Below are 21945 nucleotides of genomic sequence, written 5' to 3' on the forward strand. Positions count from 1 at the left end.
GGCCTAATGACTGTAAGCGGGAAAAGAAACATTTGGGTAAGACCATAGGTATGTTCATAAATAAAGACAACAGACGAGGCAGGACCACCATTTTCATTATCGATATTCTGCCCACCAGTGGGAGAGGTAATCCAACCCAAATAGCTACATTGTCTTCAAGGCGAGCAAAAGCTCTGCCGTAGTTCTCCCGGAATACCGTCTCTGAGTCAGTGTGGAGCTGTATCCCCAAGTAGCGTATGGGGTCAGTGGTCCATTTTAGCGGGTATTCCATGTCAAATCTCTCAGTGGCTGCAGTAATGGGGAATGCTATGGACTTGGTCCAGTTTACCGATAGCCCGGACAGTGCACCGAACCTCACCACCTCTCGCAAAAGGGGAGCCAAATTCTTCTCCGCTCCCTAACATAGAGCAGGGTGTCATCTGCGTATGTAGATATGACAAGTTGGTAAATGGAACCCTATTTAAATATAGTTACAACTCAGTATCATTGTTTCCTTTTAGTGAGATTTAGATTCAATCAATTACATCTACTTCTTGCAGAACCGAAGGGATGGGAAAAGATTGAGGACCTGGGTGCTTGTTCATGTGATCATTTTTCGACTCAGGACTCAATGCACTTTACTTTATTCTGCGAGTACTTTATTTATATCTGGAATCAGTTCATTTTACCTCTTTTAACCTCATCAGAGCTTCGAACGTTCAGCGCCCAGTGCTGAACGTTCGAAGAACGAATGCTGGCTCGACGGCCAACAGTCGTGTGCAGCACTGAGGAGGTAGTGCTCGTGACGACCGTTGGCTGTCGGCAGCAGTTAAGGGGTTAAGAGGCAAACGGTGTTGACAGGTTAGACCTGCTTTTATGTACTTACAGATGCGGCCTAATGTGTAGGCCATTTTTTAACATTGCCAGTTTTCTGACAGCAGCAGTCGGAATAAAGAAAAAAAGTGGGATTACTATGAATTAGATCATTTTTAACCTTGCCAAATTTTAACTTTTATATTATGGCTTGCATTTTGCTTGATCACAATATATTTTCCTTGTATCCTGTTGTTGTTTGTGCAATTGCAATATTTAATGTTTTTTTCTGTTGTATGCTTTTATGGTTTTAATAAACCAAATCAAGTAAGACCGCTCCAAAACGGGGGACACTCGCCCACTATTCAGGCATGAATGCCTTCTTGATTTTTATCAGGATGAATACTTTTTCAAACTTTTCAGCCGTGGGTCATAGTGGTGAAAATTGGACGAGAACGGACTGGTGGTTTCAGCCATAACTAGTTTGTCATAGTTTATCCTGCACCTCTGGAGTCGGGAACAGCAAGAGGAGGCTACTCCTGGAAATATTCAGCTCAGCAAAGGAGACTAGTATCTCAATGGTAAAAAAGAACGGCTTTGTAGGATGCAAAACAAGGTTTTGAATTTCCCTTCTTAGGAAGACAAACTTAACCTCACCAAGATGCTTCTTAAGGATCTTTTATTCTCATCTAAGCTCCCTTTTCTCGCTTCTTTGTAGGCCTATTGAATAACGTTCCACCCAACAGAGATTTGGGAGGATCGCTTTCTGATGCTGGCTCAGTAGAAGATTCTTCTTCAAGATACATGTTATCTCCTAATAAAATGCCCCGGCTGTTAGAATCCAAGAATCTTCTCCATGTGCTCTGCTGCTTCAGATACCTCGAGATTCCTTTATAGGGTATGGGTAAATGTTTCATCTGGAATTCTGGGATGTGTTTCAAAGGTCTGTTAACACATTCTATATTGTAGTTGACCCCTCTGTGTGTTTGAACATACACAAACGCTCAGACTATAGGGCAATGGTTGTGAATGACATTGTCATTCTTATATTTGGTAAGTAACGTATGTAAAGTATACATTGTTAATAAAGGGATATTTCCATCTGTGACTCCATGTATTTTTTAACACAGCATTTGCAACTAACAAAGCTCCTTCCTGAGGGTCGGTAAAGAGACAAAAAACAAAATCACCAAACTAGAAATTCAACATCCACAAGAACAGTTCAAATTGGAGAAATAAAAAACACAGCCGTTAGTTGTCGAACTAACTTGGTATATCTATATTTCCCTTTCTATGTATATATTCAGATTGGCATTAGATTCCACTGTGCAGCCATTTGTAACATAAAAAGCATCAGTTCTCCGAACTCAAAGCTACCTGTTAAAAGTTAGCAGTTGACCTGCTCCACTGAAACACTGTCCTTCACTCCACCGGGGCCTCCATCTCTATAATAATCGCACCGCCGTCACTGCGTTTGAGCCTTTGTGTGAGGAGGTCTGCGGAACAGAAGTTTGAATGCATCTTGTGATGAGAGATCAGACCCGTGGAGTGCCTGAACCCTGCACCACATTCACTACAAGAGTATGGTTTAACTCCCATGTGTGTCCGCTGGTGGGTTATCAGGTTTGAAGACCCTCTAAAACCCATCCCACAAACAATGCACTTGTATGGTTTTTCACCTGTGTGTATTCGGTAGTGTATATTTAACCCACCGGACTGCCGAAAGCTTTTCCCACATTCTTTACATTTGTACGGTTTTTCACCTGTGTGAATCCGCTGATGAGTGACCAGGTCAGCTGATCGACTGAAATCCTTCCCGCATTCAATGCACGTATAGGGTTTCTCTCTGGTATGGATTTGCTGGTGCGCAGTCAACGCGGACGAGTGCCTGAAACTGGAACCGCATTCACCACAAGTATATGGCTTCACTCCTGAGTGAATGCGTTGGTGGGTAATCAGATTTGATGACCCTCTAAAGCTCATACCACAGTCGCCACATTTGTATGGCTTCTCACCGGTATGTATGCGCCGGTGAATGTTCAGGTCTCCAGACTGCCGAAAATGCTTCCCACAGTCATCGCAGGTGTAGACATTCTCTCCAGTGTGTATTCTCTGGTGAATAACCAACTGAGAGGGCTCCCGGAAACTGTCCCCACACTCGCGACACATGAAGGGTTTTTCCACAGAGTGTATCAGCTGATGTTCTACCAGGAGCGAATGCACTCGAAAATTCTTTCCACACACGGTACACACGTGCAAATTCTCCTCCGTATGAATTCTCCTGTGGTCAGCGAGCTTGGAGCTGGTGCTAAAGCTTCTTCCACATTCACTACAAATAAACACCATATCTTGTGCTGATTTGATCTCTTCTCTACTGGGATCGTTCTCTGTTATGGAGCCATCTCTCTGCTCTGAACTCTGGAGCACAGCCTCTTTGGCATTCCACGATCCTGCTTCATGCGGTTCCAGTTTTATGCATCGCTCTGGGTCCGTCAACGTAGATTTGACACACTGTCCTTGGTCTGTCGGGAAGAAAAAAAAAATGAAGACATGGATTAATAGGTTTTTACAAAAAAACATTATTCATAGCACAGAGAATTGGGTTTTTGTTGATATGGATCACCTGCTTGTCAGGAAGGATGATGTAAAACCTTTAACCCCTCCGATGCTGGTGACGAACCCCAGCCGTCAAGCCCCGCGGTGGGCGTGTGCTGATGACGGCTGGGGTTCGTCACGGCCCGCCCTGTTCTTTTGTTTACCGCACAGCGGTAAAATCGCGGCAGCAGCGAAGGGGTTAAACAGCTCTTCTTGTGCAGCCAGTAAACTGCTTGACTTGGATAACAATCTTTCACTAGAGGTTAGAACTTGCCAGATGAGGCCTCTGAAGTAGGAGTGCAGGAAACTGTAAACTAGCACTGGTCCCTTCTGTTCCCATCCACTAACACGCACTCTGTCAGCCGGCCAATATTGTACTATCAAACCAGGACACTAGACAGTCACAAAGGTCAGTCTGCACCTGCAGACCAGCGAGCCATGATGTCACAGGACTCTTCCACAAACATCAGCAAGAAATATAATGCAGAGGAATGAGGAAACTAGAAACAATTCAGCATCTTTGTCTGCAAGCGGCAGGAGACCAACTAATCTTGTTCCAAAAGGAACACGAAGGTAACGCAGCAAGAACCTGTCCTGCTATATTGTAGTTTCCTAGTGTGTAGCGTTTCCTAATGAAATATGTATTGATGTATATATACTGTTATTCATATAGCGTAAACCGAGCAATGAAGCAACAGCACACAGTACAATGGGAGGGGGGTTGGAAGATGGCCTACAAAAAGTGTGATTACACAGATACATTTCACACTTTTACGTGTAGGGAGAGTAACTGATTTGACCAGAATCACGCAGTGGTGAGTGAAGCGCTGTGACCAGAATTAAATCTGGGCCCCCAGGTTTCAAGGGCAGCGGTTCTTGCTCCTAGAGCACATTTCCTCCGTGTGAAATACTACTACTGCTGTAAATTGAGAATACATCAACACCTTCTCTTTGAGATAACTATATTTACAATACACATCTCACCAAACAGAGGCGTTCACACTGCACACAGAAAATACTCATAACAGATGGACCCGAAAGGGACCGCCCAGCCCACCTGCCTGGCCGCATTCCTTCTGAACGGGACAAACCCCAGACCAGTTGTAACCATGTCGGATCTTGTGCCCCACTTACTATCCATTTAATTATTGGATTATTTATTTTTAAAGTTCTAAGTTCACTCATGAGGACTCTCTTTGCACCAGAGAAGTAAAGCTGGGAAAAAACAAGCAGCAGTTCTGCTAGTGAAGCAATACTAAAGTCTTAGGTTTGTTCCTCAGAGTCTTATCATAATTCCAGGGGAGACTGTTCCAGGTCATACCAACTCAAACTCCACACGTTCTGGGACTCCACCCCTTAAGCTTCAGTGCATTCTACAGCAGCAGAGAGCTGGGTCTGGAATAGTGTTTGATGATCGTCTGAAGCGAAGACCTGCGGCCCAAGTCTGTGGACGTTTGTCCATGACGCCTGCGGTTTTGAAAATGACCCTCTGATGAACTGGGAGCCTTTGCAATGGCCGTCCCCTTTCACTTACATGGTGGATTATTTCAGATGTAAAAAACGTAAAGCAGCAGAATTTTGGATTCTTTGACTGTCCCAATTGCCCTGCACCGCCCTAGTCGATACAGAATTGAATTGGAGCTTCAACAATACTCCTCTGAGAAAAGGACACAAATAGAAAAAGCAACTCATTATCCCTGCTCAACAGCGTCTAGAGCTTGAACCCGCAGTAGTCTGATGGAGAGCGCACGCTTGCCATCAAGTAGGATCCATAACTTTATCTCTGCATTTTTCGGTTTGGGAGTGAAGCGCAAGGACTGTGGTCAACATTTGCATACCCCACAAAAAGGTATTGTTGAAGACTAACTAAATTTCCATTTTAGATGGATTAAGATTCAAACAGCTTTCCACCATCCTCCACAGGATAAGGAGGGGGGGGAATCAGAAATGTGAAGCTCCACATGATGCTGTAAATACAACAGAAGTATCGTCAGCGTACATATGCGTATTAAGGTGAAATTTTTGCAGCAGGTGAGGCAAAGAGGATGCGTAAATATTAAAACAGGAGAGAAAACGGAGGGTCTTTGAGGAAATCACTAATGCAAGAGGAAGCCTGAAAAATAAATGTGATTCAATGCCCATTAGATTCCCCATGTTAGACTAATGTTCTGATTTGTTACCTTTGCATCAATTTGTAAAGCGCTCGGATATCCTTTGAGATCAAGTTTGCGCTATATAAAACTTTATAAATAAATAAATAATTGAACCTAAAAGGATCGCTCAAGTTATTTCAACAAAAAAATAAGGCAATTACGCAAGCTCGGCGTCAAACTGACACCCAAGACTAGTCGATTTTTTTTTTTACTGAGTTTTATATAGCGCGAACTTGACCTGGTATCGGGTATCAGAGCGCCTCACATGAGCAACAGTTGGTTACAGGAGGACACAGTCATTTTTTGTTCTATTAATAAGAACATCATGATCGACTGTGTTGAAAGCAGCAGAACGAAGTAAAATAACTACACCAATGCCACGGGCATCCATAAATACAAGAAGATGACCAGCATATGCCATGACGGAAACCTGCTTCTCCGCAAGAAAGCTTAGCTTCTGTAAACTACTATAACGGACAGGTAACTTCCTTATTTAGTACTTAGCTAGACAGCGGATGAGGAGAGCAGCTGAAAAGTCAAGGGATTGTCAGTCTCCAGGCAGTTTTTAAAGGGAGGCCATACTAATGCGCACCTAGGCTGATTTTGACCCAGTGCACCACCTTTGCTAGCTCTGTGCTACACAAATACCACAGGGGTGTGTAATTCCCATCGTCCAGACTTATCTTTTGGGGTCAAGGACAGCAAGTGTTCATCTTTATTTTGTCCTTGACACAAGCAGTCCCAATCCCCTGCAGCACATGCTCTTTGGAGCGAAGTTCACAGAATCACATTACGGATCCGTGACACAGCATTGTCTGCGGTTGCGGCACGGTTTGTATCCATATGTTCATGCTGTTCAAACTTGTATTTATGGTCCATTAATGCTACGTCTTTACTATTAAGGTGAGTGCTATAAGGGAATGCTGTGAGCTCGACGAGCACTGCTGTCATCAATTTAAGCATAAAACCACTTAAGGTTTAGCATCATGAGGCTACCTATAATGCTCCGAGAATACGCTCGGATTTGATGCAAATACTTGTAGAAGCTTGAATGAAATATTGATGATTCTTTACTTTCAAAGTAAAATGTACACAAAAAAGCAACTAGAAAAAACACTTTGCTAAACTACTGTGAAATCTTAGGTACCATTTAATTGAAGAGTAATTTAATCAAACACATTTGATACAGGCATATATTTCCCAAAAATATTAATATTGGAAAATGAGTGTAAATCCAGTTGCGGTAAGATTATACAAAAATAAACGGGCACTGGCAAAGCCAATAGTCTGGTGTTGGTTGTCAGCTTTTAGGTTTTGTCAATGCATGTATTGTTTTGACATGATTTTTGTAAAATGTTGTTGCAGCTTTCAGGCCCTCACCAATCCAACAAAACAGAGGTAGGCCTGTAAACAGTAATGCTAGGAAAGGTTTTGAACTGTATTTTAGCCCGAGAAAATGTGTAAGTGTATATTGTTGGATGGCGGGGCCCGGACCCCTGCTCTCCCTGTATCCAAGACAAGAACCATCCCGGCAACCCACCGGGGCAACCCACGGCCCGTCCACAACGGAACTCCAGCTCCTGAACACCCCAGTATCGGCTGGCCCGGGCCCCCGTCAGTACCACTGCCCCGGCCCAGCCGCCCTCTTTGGACACTACACGACAAGGCCGCGTGGCCTCGGCTCGACCCCAACCCTGGGCCTGGCCAGGCCCCGACATCGAGGCACCACCCTCCACCCAGGAGGTGAAGAGACCACTTGGCAGGTCAATGGGAGAAGGAGTGTCAATGGCTCCCCTCCGCCAGGTGTCGATCGCCCCCGGCCTCCCCGGGCGCTGGCTCCACCCCCCTGCTGGGTGTCTGGACTCCCTCATCCCGGGCCTCCCGACCTCCAAGTGCAAGGGTCCGGACATCAAAGGAGGCTAGACCTATAACTGGGGCAGCTCCAGAGCAGGAAGGCAGTTGTATCCTGGAGTCGAGAGACACCGAGACGAACTCATCCTTGGAGGCCTGCTGGCGCTGCCGCGGCCCTTTCTTGTGAACCATCTTCGAAGCCTGCTGGCGCTGCCGCGGCCCTCTTCAACGTGAACTATCGTCGTGGCCTGCTGGCGCTGCCGCGGCCTTCCTCGTCGTGAACCATCTTCCTAGCCTGCTGGCGCTGCCGCGGCCCTCATCACCTCGAACCATCTTCGTAGCCTGCTGGCGCTGCCGCGGCCCTCATCACCTCGAACCATCTTCGTAGCCTGCTGGCGCTGCCGCGGCCCATCTTTGCGGACCCCCAAGCTCGAGGATTGTGAGCCTCACCTCTTGCTGCTCCCGTACCGGACCGATACTAAGACTGTCCCGCTACCCCTTTTCCCTACAGAGACTAGAATTGGCAGGATCCTCGTGTCCTGGTCCCGCTGTATCGTTTATCACCGTGCCTCAAGATTCTTATATAAAGTGTGCAGAACTCATCCTTGTGTGGTGTCCATCTGTGGGGGGAAGTTACTTGTCTGTACGATCACCGGAGACGGCCCTCACCGGAGGCCTCTCCCCCTGTACTCGGCCGACCCTCCGGGTCTTCGTCTAACATATATTTGCTCATGTGAATTTTTACAAGTTCACTTTCCCTAGTACAACCCTTCTTTTCCCACCCTGGAAAATTGTTTTACTTCTGCCCTTGTTAGGTGTAAATGTCCAGCCTTTCCCAGTGGGGGAGTGGGGAATATTTGAGAAGAGTTGGTGAAAATTCCTAAACATGCAAGTTTGTAGCTGTGCTCAGACTCAAAAGGGCATTCCACCTCTGGAAATACTGCTTCTCTCTACTCCTAACACAAGTATGTAGATTTGCGGAACCGTGGCAAAATCTGGGCATTGCTAAAATTCAAACCCTGACATATTAGTCGTAGCATAATCCGAGATCTATATCAGAGTTCTGATATAATGAGAATGCTGCCATAATCTGTTACTTCACTGCATGGCCTCAAAGGCACAAGTGGATTATTTCTATTTACAAGACAAGTAGCTTTATCAAGCATCCCGTCCCAAGGACGAGTAGATATTTTATAAAATTCCACACCCCCGATTAATAAAATGATTACCCCAAAAACTTCTTCTAATGATTTATGAATAAAACCCAGACAGACTTACGGTGGGCAGCCAGAGGTTTTGTTATTCTGCAAGACATACAATTCATCTAACAGTGCAAGAAATCTGATAGAAGAAAAGGTATCTTTGAAACTTCAATAGATTATACAGAAGCTTTTATGAAAGAGTCACCAGATTACGAATAGCCAGTTGATTCACTAACAAATTCAGGGCACAAAACAATTTGTGGGATTTACTGCATGCAGATAGTATTTTATAGGAGTAAAGGATTTTTTTGTAGGTCTAATTAAGTAACTGTACTCCCATAACATTTGTATATAGTTGTTTTTAGCTGTATGGTAGCACCTACTAAACCAAATAGTTTCCAATTTTCTACAATAGTTCATTCCGGTTTGAGCTCAGCAGTAAACCACTCACAATTAAGATGCTTAGGTTTGATCATTTTCATTTCGGTCTTGCAACGGAAATCATATCCAAGGCAGATTCCATCCAATGCAACTCAACTGTTCCCATTGGCTCGATACCACTGGAGCTGCTATGAAGACGTCCTTCAGTGTTGTAGCGCTCAGTGATGGCGACCCAAGTCTGGATAGAACGGTCACACTCTGGGTGTCTCATTAGCAAAATCAAAAAGTGACAGCGGATCTCGTTTTAGCCACTGGTAATAACTCTGGACCACCTTGAGTTACTTGTCTTTGCTCACTACAGACTGGGACTAACACATGCAAATCCGCGTTGGATCTGCCCCAACAGAACAAGGACGTCTGAACTGCAAACCCAAGGGAAGGTGAAGTGAAATGTAATGTGAGCTCAAAAGCTGCAATGCGATTCCACGTATGGGCACAGTCTCTGGACTCCCAGACAGCTAATCAGGGTGAAGAGTATTTGGAATCCAGAAATAGATGCTTTAGAGTATAATTTGATACTACAAAGCTTGTCTAGTTCCCTTATTGTCATAGAGGGACTTTGCAACCATAGGAGGCAGGCCACTGCGATAGAGGTCTGTTAAAATACACCATCGTCTGAAAAAGTATAGAAGATAGAGGAATACTCTACTAGCACCCCCCCCCCCCCCACCAGCTCACAATTCTACGAACATGGGGTTCAGTTGCAGTACTTCTACCCCCTGCACACACACACTTTTTGCCTGGTATCTGATGCAACTTCAATTGAGCATGCACTGGGTTCCTGCTATCCAGGTTTCCAGTGCCAGCTCCAAACACCACTGTAAGTCCTTAGTAAATGGTCGCCCTGGTACCCTGGGCATTGGTACTGAAGAGGGTACCCAAGGGCGGCAGCAATAGTCGTGCCACCCTGGGAACCCCTCACTAAGGCCATGCAAACTGCCACTGCAGGCTGCGTGCAGCCTGCAGAGAAAAATGAAAATTCGACATGGCACATAGCCCTGTGTGCGGTGCCAAAACAGCACTGCCAGGGTATATGTAAGTGACCCCTCTGGAAGGCCTCTCAGCCCTAAGAATGTGAACCGCCGAAAGCGGTGTGTTCTACGTTTACCTACTGTGTCAAATTTCTCCTTAGGAAATGCATTGGGTGCCATTGCACACCACCGGTGAACACTGCCTTTGAAACCAAATTCCCTTAATACTGCCTTTCAGTAAAACTATTTCCAATACTTACCTGTTAAACGTTGATTGGATTAAATTTTGCTGACACTGCACTAAGTGTTGATGTCTTAAGACATTACAAAGTATTTACCAACATCTCAAAGTATTTTTATACTACTGTAAAGTATTTTACTGCCTTTACAAAACTACTCTTACTGCATTTTGAAAAGTATTATTTCTATTGAAAAGTCTCACTTACCTTCAACTGAGCTTCTCTTGGTTCTAAAATAAAATAACAAAGTAATCATTTTTTATATAAAATAATTGGTCTTGGATTCAGTCTTTGAGTGTGTGCAATCATTTCTTGCCTGAGCGTGGACAACAAATCCTTAACACTGCCCTCGGATAAGCCTGACTGCTCAACCACGCTACCACAAGAGAGGGTGAGGTATCATCTACTCTAGCCTCTGTAAAGCCTTTGAAGATTGCCTGACTCTGTGCACACTCTACCTCCTTTGGTGTAGTATATACAGAGCCAGCTTCCTGCATTGGTGGATCAGCGGTGGGGTCTACGACTTTGCATTTGTTGGACCGCTTAGTCAACACTGGTTAACACAACTGCAATCCAAAATTGCCTTTAGGGACAATTCATTTTTGAATTTATATATTTTTTCGAAAATGTTAAAAGTCTTGTTAGGGCCTTGGTTAAGTGGCTTTAGTATTATAAGCGTTAAAGTTCAAAGTTAAAAACCTACTGAAGTCAGGGGTAAATACTAAGACTTTTTTTAGGCCTCTTAAAAAGATCCCAACTATTAGCAAAATAACGGATGCAGAGAGTATGGTTGTGGAGCTTGACCCTACCCCTGACCTCCATCTCAAGATGGGAGAGCAAAGGTCTTGCGGTAAACTCAAAAGAATCAAAACTGGTTCCAATCCTGCCACGGTCCAGCCCCAGGAGCTCTTGGCAGAGTATGCAAGGAACAACCCTTCGGAGGAGGATGAACCTCCCCTCCAGAGGAGGATGAACCCCCCCTTCTGAGAATGAACCCCCCCTTCTGAGAATGAACCCCCCCTTCTGAGAATGAACCCCCCCTTCTGAGAAGGATGAACCACCAGCAGAAGGAGGATGAACCCCCTTCTGAGGAGGATGAACCCCCCTTCTGAGGAGGATGAACCCCCCTTCTGAGGAGGAACCCCCCCCTCTTCTGAGGAGGACCCCCGCCACTTCGGAGGAGGATGAACCCCCGCCACTTCGGAGGAGGATGAACCCCCCTTCAGAGGAGGATGAACCCACAGCAGAAGAAGAAAGTGGTGATAAGGAGGGCGATTCCCAACCCCCTCACCGACATGGAGAAGATGTGGCCACTGCGCCCATCTTTCCAAAAGTACTGGTTAGGGGACCTAGATCCCACACAGGGGTGACAGGAACCCTAAGTAGCACCGAGGACAGCCGCAATGAAGAGGGCATCCTTTTAGAAAGGCTGGCCTGAAGACTAGTCCAGGAGGACAGACTCCTGGCTTTAGAGAGAGCAGAACTGGGTCTAGCACCCATAGATGGGGGAAGCAACTTAATAACTAGGCACAGAGAAGTCGGATGACCCTAAAATCCCCAAAGGGATTGTTCCCAAATACGAGAATGATGGTGATATCACAAAAGGCTTCACAGCCTTCGAGAGGGCCTGTACCTGGAGAAACATCATACCGGGGAGCATTGCTTTGGGAACTGTTTCACTGGTAACCGCAGGGACAGAGACTCCTGACCCTTACTGGGGCAGATGCGGAGTCCTATGACCTCATGAAGGAGACCCTGATTGAGGGCTTTGGACTCACAACTGGTGAACATAGAATTAGATTCAGGGGGGCTCAAAAAACTCGAATCAGTCCTTGGTTGACTTCATGGACTACTCAGTGAAAACACTAGGTGGCTGGTTCACTGGAAGGGGTGTACGTAACTATGCTGGGCTTTATAATTTGCTTATGAAATAACACACGTTAAGTAATTGTATTAATGAAAAGTTGCAGACCTGGGGCCAGTCTCTCCTCAAGAGTTGTGGAGGAAGGCTGATCATTGGGTACAAACCAGTGCCCAAAACTAGATTTACAACAAGGGGTGGTGAGGGACAGAGTCTCTGAATTAAGCAGAAAGCTCTCACCCAGTCAAGAGATCAGGGCTAGATCCAACACCGTTTTTTAGCTCACTGCACCATCCCAGTTTCAGAACCTGGCTGTATGCAAATTAGTCTGTTCCTGTCCCAGTGCATGATGGGAACAGGGCAAACCAAACTACAAAAGCCAATTCTTACACTGGGAAGGAAACAAGCTCCCGGGGACCGGTTTCTGGCATTACAGCCGTCTTCGGCCCGGTTTGCTTGAATCCTGATGGTGCAATGAGCAAGGGTCTCACATCTGAGAATACCCTTCCACGCTTAGGGTGGACAAAAATATTTACAACAAGGGGTGGTGAGGGACAGAGTCTCTGAATTAAGCAGAAAGCTCTCACCCAGTCAAGAGATCAGGGCTAGATCCAACACCGTTTTTTAGCTCACTGCACCATCACAGTTTCAGAACCTGGCTGTATGCAAATTAGTCTGTTCCTGTCCCAGTGCATGATGGGAACAGGGCAAACCAAACTACAAAAGCCAATTCTTACACTGGGAAGGAAACAAGCTCCCGGGGACCGGTTTCTGGCATTACAGCCGTCTTCGGCCCGGTTTGCTTGAATCCTGATGGTGCAATGAGCAAGGGTCTCACATCTGAGAATACCCTTCCACGCTTAGGGTGGACAAAAATATTTACAACAAGGGGTGGTGAGGGACAGAGTCTCTGAATTAAGCAGAAAGCTCTCACCCAGTCAAGAGATCAGGGCTAGATCCAACACCATTTTTTAGCTCACTGCACCATCCCAGTTTCAGAACCTGGCTGTATGCAAATTAGTCTGTTCCTGTCCCAGTGCATGATGGGAACAGGGCAAACCAAACTACAAAAGCCAATTCTTACACTGGGAAGGAAACAAGCTCCCGGGGACCGGTTTCTGGCATTACAGCCGTCTTCGGCCCGGTTTGCTTGAATCCTGATGGTGCAATGAGCAAGGGTCTCACATCTGAGAATACCCTTCCACGCTTAGGGTGGACAAAAATATTTACAACAAGGGGTGGTGAGGGACAGAGTCTCTGAATTAAGCAGAAAGCTCTCACCCAGTCAAGAGATCAGGGCTAGATCCAACACCGTTTTTTAGCTCACTGCACCATCCCAGTTTCAGAACCTGGCTGTATGCAAATTAGTCTGTTCCTGTCCCAGTGCATGATGGGAACAGGGCAAACCAAACTACAAAAGCCAATTCTTACACTGGGAAGGAAACAAGCTCCCGGGGACCGGTTTCTGGCATTACAGCCGTCTTCGGCCCGGTTTGCTTGAATCCTGATGGTGCAATGAGCAAGGGTCTCACATCTGAGAATACCCTTCCACGCTTAGGGTGGACAAAAATATTTACAACAAGGGGTGGTGAGGGACAGAGTCTCTGAATTAAGCAGAAAGCTCTCACCCAGTCAAGAGATCAGGGCTAGATCCAACACCGTTTTTTAGCTCACTGCACCATCCCAGTTTCAGAACCTGGCTGTATGCAAATTAGTCTGTTCCTGTCTCAGTGCATGATGGGAACAGGGCAAACCAAACTACAAAAGCCAATTCTTACACTGGGAAGGAAACAAGCTCCCGGGGACCGGTTTCTGGCATTACAGCCGTCTTCGGCCCGGTTTGCTTGAATCCTGATGGTGCAATGAGCAAGGGTCTCACATCTGAGAATACCCTTCCACGCTTAGGGTGGACAAAAATATTTACAACAAGGGGTGGTGAGGGACAGAGTCTCTGAATTAAGCAGAAAGCTCTCACCCAGTCAAGAGATCAGGGCTAGATCCAACACCGTTTTTTAGCTCACTGCACCATCCCAGTTTCAGAACCTGGCTGTATGCAAATTAGTCTGTTCCTGTCCCAGTGCATGATGGGAACAGGGCAAACCAAACTACAAAAGCCAATTCTTACACTGGGAAGGAAACAAGCTCCCGGGGACCGGTTTCTGGCATTACAGCCGTCTTCGGCCCGGTTTGCTTGAATCCTGATGGTGCAATGAGCAAGGGTCTCACATCTGAGAATACCCTTCCACGCTTAGGGTGGACAAAAATATTTACAACAAGGGGTGGTGAGGGACAGAGTCTCTGAATTAAGCAGAAAGCTCTCACCCAGTCAAGAGATCAGGGCTAGATCCAACACCGTTTTTTAGCTCACTGCACCATCCCAGTTTCAGAACCTGGCTGTATGCAAATTAGTCTGTTCCTGTCCCAGTGCATGATGGGAACAGGGCAAACCAAACTACAAAAGCCAATTCTTACACTGGGAAGGAAACAAGCTCCCGGGGACCGGTTTCTGGCATTACAGCCGTCTTCGGCCCGGTTTGGCAGGGTATACTCAGACATGAGTCCCTTTCTCACTGCTCCATCAGGATTCAAGCAAGCCGGGCCGAAGAGGCTGAAATGCCAGAAACCGTTCCCCGGTAGCTTGTCTCCTTTCTGGTAAAGAATTGGCTTGGTAGTTTAGTCTGCCCTGTTCCCATGATGCACTGGGCCAGGGACAGACTGATTTGCATATAGCCAGGTTCTGAGCTGGGATGGGGCAGTGAGATAAATAACGGTGATGGATCAAGCCCTGATCTTTGGACTGGGTAAGAGTGGTCTGCTCAATTCAGACACTCTGTTCATCACCACCCCCTTTTGTAAATCAAAACTAGATTTGGCAGGGGGTTACCAAAACACTGAGGTGAAAAAGATCACCCCCCCCCCCTCCACCCCCCAGAAAAAGACAGTAGGGCACTCTGAAAAAGATAACATTGAGGAGTCCCCTGTGGGCCCCATAAAACCTGTCCAGGAGGGTGGGCGCAGAGACATCACAAACTAAACATGGGTACCAAGTTAATAAATGGGACCTCAAGAAGACTTTGTGTCTCAACTGTAACAGTACAGGGCACCTAGCCAAGGACCCTTGCTGTCCTAAAAACCAAACCCCCAGGGTAACTTCAGGGGTTGCCAGTGTAGCCTTCGAAGAGGGGTCCTCAGATGAGGAAGTCCTCCTAGCCTTCAACTGAAAAGTGGGGCCTAAAGGTGAGTTGGAGATTGCAGAGAGGAGTAGACACTTCCACCACCTACAGGTAAATAGAATCTCCACCACTGTCCTGAGAGATACCTGTGCCAGTCACACTGTGGTGCATGACAGGTTGGTACTCTCAAACCAGTGTGCTCAAGGGGAGACCAAAAAGAGTAAGTGCTGTCCCAGGGGGTGTCACTGATTGGCCTGTGGCTGTAGTGGCCCTAGAAATAGCTGGGCCCGTAGCTGGAGGAAGATGGTAGTCAGTAAAGACCTCCCCTTGATTGTCTCCTGGGGAATGACCACCCAGAGGTCGATCTGAGCTTTAGCATGTTTCTTGACTGGTTTGAGCCAGCCTTCTGCCCTGAGATGCTGTTCTTGACACCTGGAGTGAGAGCCAGAGCTCTCAGTGTCAAGAACAAAGCCTGTGCCCAGCGGAGAGCTTCACACCCCTCCCAGCCGGGATGGGTAATCAAAGACGGTGAGCCTCTAAGGGCTTAGTGCCCTTTGGACACCACCCCCAGCCTCTCTGGTAGCAGAAGAAGTACCCCTCTTCTGATACAGCCTCTTTTGGCAGGAACAATGGAGGGAAACCTACAATAGCCAGGAAGTGTGCCCTCCTCTGCCAACCCCACCTCACTGGTAGGGGAAGCGAGGTAAAGCACAAAATTCACTTTTCACCATCTTGAAGATGGGGAAAGACAGCCAATAGGCTTTAGGGAACTACCCCACTCCCAATGGAGGCTGGCACTTAAGGGGTGCAGCCACCCCAAGGTAAGGGTCCTATTGGACTTTGCCCACTACTCCCCTAAAGGTGACATTTAGGGGCCTCCCTGAACGAGAACAGATTCCACAGACCAAACATCGAAGAAGAGTAGGAACCACTGCTGGAGAACAGAAGATCCTAAGAGGAATTTGGGCGCCAAACCCCTGCCCATCACTCTGGAACTCGAGAATCGCTCCCATCAGCCACTCTTGCAGCTGTGCGGCCCCTACAAACCCAGAGTGCTGCCAGCCTTCGGAAATAGCGGACGATCTCTCTGGGGACAGAGGTACTGTCCCCCTGCAGCTGCAGGAGCAGAAATCCCTAAAGTCTGGTGCCGTGTTTTTGCTCGTACCCGGCCTGTCCGAGACCACTGAGGGCTGAGCTTTGGTACCTAACTCTAGGAGGGTCAGATCGACCGCCACACCAAATCTGGTGGTCCCAGGATGTTCCTAGCCGGCCTGCACCAACAACCAGGGTACCGGGCCACCTCACCCACAAACTTGGAGAAAGGAGTCATAGCAGGCTCCCACTCGACAGAGTTCCAGCACCTCTCAAGGGAAGTCCAGCCTCTGGAGATAAACTTCCTATGAGGCCCAGAAGACCCAGAACCCCAATGAGAATCGTACCAGCCCGGACCATAAGGCACACTTTTGTGCACCGTGCCAAGCTGTCCTGTTTGTGCTACTCCCTTCCCATCCAGCCTGGATCAACAAAAACCTGTAGTGGCCCTGAAGTCCCACAACACTTGCACAGTTCATTTTTTTGGGGAGACCTCTGACTTCCTTGGAAGTCCCTGTCTACCGCCTTCATCCGAGTGGCCCCCCTTTGGTGGCGCACCAGCCACATTGTGGCTTTGTCCCGTTCTCCCACCAAAACTCTCGAGGTTCCTGTGAGACACACTGTGGAACCTTGGAACAGAGCCCCCTACCTGTCTGCTCCTCTAGGGTCAACCCCCAAAGGCTGTGTGTTCTATATTTACCTACTGTGCCAAATTTCTCTTTAGGAAATGCATTGAGCGCCATTGCACACCCCTGGTGAACATTTCCTTTGAAACCAAATTGCCTTGCAAAAGTGCTTTCACTTGTACCCAAACTTTTACCCTGTCTTTTTAAATTGAATGGCCGTAGTAAAAGTATTTCCAATACTTACCTGCTAAAAGTGCCTATCTCTTTTCCTTCCATAGGATTGTATTGCATTGTGCTGACAGTGCACTAAGTGTTGATTTCTTAAAATATTACAAAGTATTTTCCAAAACTAACAAGCATTTTATAGTACTGAAAAGTATTTTACTGTCTTTACAAAACTATTCCTACTACATTTTGAAATGTATTACTACTCTTAAAAAGTCTTACTTACCTGCAACTGAGTTATTGTTTTTTCTTCTGTGCCCACTGATGAGGATTTTATTCCCTCAGTTTTAAAGACTTTGCTATGGGCTGTGAATAAAACCAATAATTGAGCAGTTTAGTGACTTGGGTTCAGTTGTCTCAGATCCCCGAATCCTTGGTAATTACATAGTTAATTTAATTTTCCACATGTTTATTTTCATACAATCATAGAAAGAGCATTTCATGTTTCAAACATTAGGCACACAGGATACTGCAACCCTATTTATTAAGAGAATAAACAGAAATTGTTGTGTTACATAAACTTGGTGGGCGTGTGCGCAGGACGGCCCGGGGCCGTCGATTTGGGCACGCGTGCAATTCGGCCACACTGCGGGGGAATGTGCGCCGCGGCCAAGGGGTTAAAATTAGTGTCTTCCCAGCACCTTGAGACTCTCGCGGGTGAGTAGCGCCTTGACACCCCCTGATTTAGCGTGCCACTGCTAAGCCTTAAGGGCACAATGCTGACATCATTATATTGTTTGCTGAGCAATGGATTCAAATAAATTCAATTTTTGAAAATAAATACATAAGTGGAAATGAAAGTCTTTACATTTTTAAAAAAAGAGACAGCATTTTTTGGGGGGGGGGGGGGGGGTGGGGGGGGGGGTGCAGCCCTAATGGCTAGAGCAGGCGACCTCGAACCTGGGCAACAGAGTTCGAGCGTCGGACGGCTCAATATCCTGTGATTCTGAAATCACTTTAATCTCCCCGTGCCCAACAAAACATGGATGTAACATAACTGGTGCCAAGGTAAAGACTCCGACACCTTCGGGTCGAGTTCGTGCAATAAAAAACTCGTTAAAAAAAACGGGTGAGTACCACTGAGTACCCTGAACCACTGTGCACATGGAGACATGAACCAGAGAATGGGGAGCGTGCATTCGGTACTCACCCTTCCGAATAGGCACTTCCTTCCATAAGTGTCACACGCATTAGTTTAAAGCCTCAAGGATCATCGATCATTTCTAGCATGATCGAAACAAAAGGTACATACGGAAGGGGTACTATTGTGATGTCAAACGTTAGTCTATGGTCTTAAGGTGGCTGCAGCTTCCCACCTCATTCAATGAAGGAGGGAACCACCCCTGCATTGGGCATAGTCTTCAGCGTTCTTCACCACTGGACTGATGTTTGGACCCACAACCACCTTGTGCGCGGTCAATGTTTTTATGTAACAGATCCCCAAATTTGGGTACATTGGGGTGATTTCATAGTCGGGTGCCCCTCTACTATAAATGGTGGTGCCTCTGGTGATACGGAGACCAACTGGGTCCCTTTCTGGTCGCCAAAGCCAACTGTGCCCGCCCTGGACACTAGTTCCGGGGAGTTTGGCAGTCACTGCTACTGGACACAGAATCTTGGCCCCCCTAAAACTTCATTTACATAACAGAATGGGAGTCTTCTTGTGTGGTTGCTGGTTTTAGCCACAAAGGGATTTTGACTATTTTTAACTTAAAGATGAGCTGTTGGTGTTTCAGATCTCGAACCTATCCAGTATGGCTCCCAGAGGCACAGACCGTGATAAAGAGGGCAGCAGTACGCTTGCTCCATTTTAACTCATTATCTGCCACCTTTACCTTACTGACTGCTCAGATTCTGCAAGCGCAGCAGTGAAGTCTGTTGGTCTACAGTCTTCTAAGCACACCCAAGCATAGCCCTTAGAATATCATTGAACAGGCAAATGGCATAGAACCATGGGGCCATCTCTCACTCAGCCTACGCAGGTACTAGCAACCTCAGGTTTTATGGTGCATCACTCTAAGCATTATTTTGATTTGCCCATTAATAAAAGTCCTAATCTTTGTAAAGATGTAGAACTGGCTGGAGATTGAGGGCCCACTTCACAAAGGAACTTGTGACTCAAAGTTATGCTTGCGGAGTCTCTGCCCTCGGAGCGAGTCCCCGCACCCAAAGCAGAGTCCCCGCACCCAGAGAAGGGTTCCCGCACCCAGAGAAGGGTTCCCGCACCCAGAGAAGGGTCCCCGCACCCAGAGAAGGGTCCCCGCACCCAGAGAAGAGTCCCCGCACCCAGAGAAGAGTCCCCGCACCCAGAGCAGAGTCCCCGCACCCAGAGCAGAGTCCCCGCACCCAGAGCAGGGTTCCCGCACCCAGAGAAGGGTTCCCGCACCCAGAGAAGGGTTCCCGCACCCAGAGAAGAGTCCCCGCACCTAGAGAAGAGTCCCCGAACCCAGAGAAGAGTCCCCGCACCCAGAGCAGAGTCCCCGCACCCAGAGCAGGGTTCCCGCACCCAGAGAAGGGTTCCCGCACCCAGAGAAGAGTCCCCGCACCCAGAGAAGAGTCCCCGAACCCAGAGAAGAGTCCCCGCACCCAGAGCAGAGTCCCCGCACCCAGAGCAGAGTCCCCGCACCCAGAGCAGAGTCCCCGCACCCAGAGCAGAGTCCCCGCACCCAGAGAAGAGTCCCCGCACCCAGAGAAGAGTCCCCGAACCCAGAGAAGAGTCCCCGAACCCAGAGAAGAGTCCCCGAACCCAGAGAAGAGTCCCCGCACCCAGAGCAGAGTTCCCGCACCCAGGGCAGAGTCCCCGCACCCAGAGCAGAGTCCCCGCACCCAGAGAAGAGTCCCCGCACCCAGAGCAGAGTCCTGCACCCAGAGCAGAGTCCTGCACCCAGAGCAGAGTCCCCGCACCCAGAGCAGAGTCCCCGCACCCAGAGCAGAGTCTCCGCACCCAGAGCAGAGTCCCCGCACCCAGAGAAGAGTCCCCGCACCCAGAGAAGAGTCCCCGCACCCAGAGAAGAGTCCCCGCACCCAGAGAAGAGTCCCCGCACCCAGAGAAGAGTCCCCGCACCCAGAGAAGAGTCCCCGCACCCAGAGCAGAGTTCCCGCACCCAGAGCAGAGTCCCCGCACCCAGAGAAGAGTCCCCGCACCCAGAGAAGAGTCCCCGCACCCAGAGAAGAGTCCCCGCACCCAGAGCAGAGTCCCCGCACCCAGGGCAGAGTCCCCGCACCCAGAGCAGAGTCCCCGCACCCAGAGAAGAGTCCCCGCACCCAGAGAAGGGTTCCCGCACCCAGAGAAGGGTTCCCGCACCCAGAGAAGAGTCCCCGCACCCAGAGAAGAGTCCCCGCACCCAGAGAAGAGTAACCGCACCCAGAGCAGAGTCCCCGCACCCAGAGCAGAGTCCCCGCACCCAGAGAAGAGTCCCGCACCCAGAGAAGAGTCCCCGCACCCAGAGCAGAGTTCCCGCACCCAGGGCAGAGTCCCCGCACCCAGAGCAGAGTCCCCGCACCCAGAGCAGAGTCCCCGCACCCAGAGCAGAGTCCCCGCACCCAGAGAAGGGTTCCCGCACCCAGAGCGGAGTCCCCGCACCCAGAGCGGAGTCCCCGCACCCAGAGCGGAGTCCCCGCACCCAGAGCGGAGTCCCCGCACCCAGAGCAGAGTCCCCGCACCCAGAGCAGAGTCCCCGCACCCAGAGCGGAGTCCCCGCACCCAGGGCAGAGTCCCTGCACCCAGAGCAGAGTCCCCGCACCCAGAGCGGAGTCCCCGCACCCAGAGCGGAGTCCCCGCACCCAGAGCGGAGTCCCCGCACCCAGAGCAGAGTCCCCGCACCCAGAGCAGAGTCCCCGCACCCAGAGCAGAGTCTCCGCACCCAGAGCGCTACCTCTGCACTGCAGTGCTCAGTGCAGATGTTCCGCTTCTAGTGCTCGTACCTTTATGAGTCCCAAGTCCCTTTGTGAGTCAGGCCCTGAGTCTATTTAGAGTTCTTTCTTTGTCCTGCTGTATCTCAGTTACAAATGCCAACTACTCCTACAGTAAGGTTAGCTGCTCAACTTTGTTACCCAGGTGGAGTTAGAGCCCAAAGGGTGTGACTTGATTAAAGATAAGATAAAGATAAAATATATTTGTAAAGAGCTCAATTGTTGCGGCGTCTTGTCGCTAGTAAAAGTGTGAACAGGGAACTGCTCGGTTTGATCCTGCGCCTGGTTAGAGGGAAACAGCCAGGACTTGAGCAATTTCTTAAAAGACTGCCTGTTTGACTGCAACCTCATAGCCACTGGCATCTTATTCTATAGTTTGGCTGCACAAGGTGATAGGGTCTAACTCCCCATCTAGCTCTGCGGACTATGGGTACTTGTACAAGATCTAAGATTTCTCTTAGGTACGTACCATACGAACAGCTTCTGCATATCCACAGCCCCACCTCCATATAGTGCCTTATGCACCAAACAAATGGCCTTAAATTGCACTCTCTTGTTAGAAATAAAATAACAAACATGAACATTACCGGCGCCATCTTGCCTAACAAGAGCCTCTTGCGTGTGTGTAAGCGGCAACCATTTTTGACATCACGGCGATTTCATACTCTGCTGATCACCTGTGTGTCACCCTGACCTCGCTATCATCCCCCGCGCTCTGACTAAGCCTGAGCAAATGTACTGGGGTTGTAAAGCCTTGTCATCATGACAATGCCCCGGAGTCACTTCCCGCTCCAAACCCGTTTGTCCTATCA

General features: G+C 48.3%; 1 protein-coding gene across 1 annotated transcript in view; it reads right to left on the reverse strand.

The window, feature by feature from the left end:
• Positions 1-21945, reverse strand: part of LOC147706672 (uncharacterized) — a 447784-nt gene that overhangs the window by 356700 nt on the left and 69139 nt on the right. The window contains exon 2 of the mRNA XM_086925259.1: positions 2219-3314. Within this exon, the coding sequence (XP_086781385.1) occupies positions 2219-3314 (1096 nt within the window). The remainder of the gene's footprint in view (positions 1-2218; positions 3315-21945) is intronic.

The sequence above is a fragment of the Lissotriton vulgaris genome, chromosome 6 (assembly GCF_964263255.1).
Source record: "Lissotriton vulgaris chromosome 6, aLisVul1.2, whole genome shotgun sequence".
In the NCBI taxonomy this organism is placed as follows: Eukaryota; Metazoa; Chordata; class Amphibia; order Caudata; family Salamandridae; genus Lissotriton; species Lissotriton vulgaris.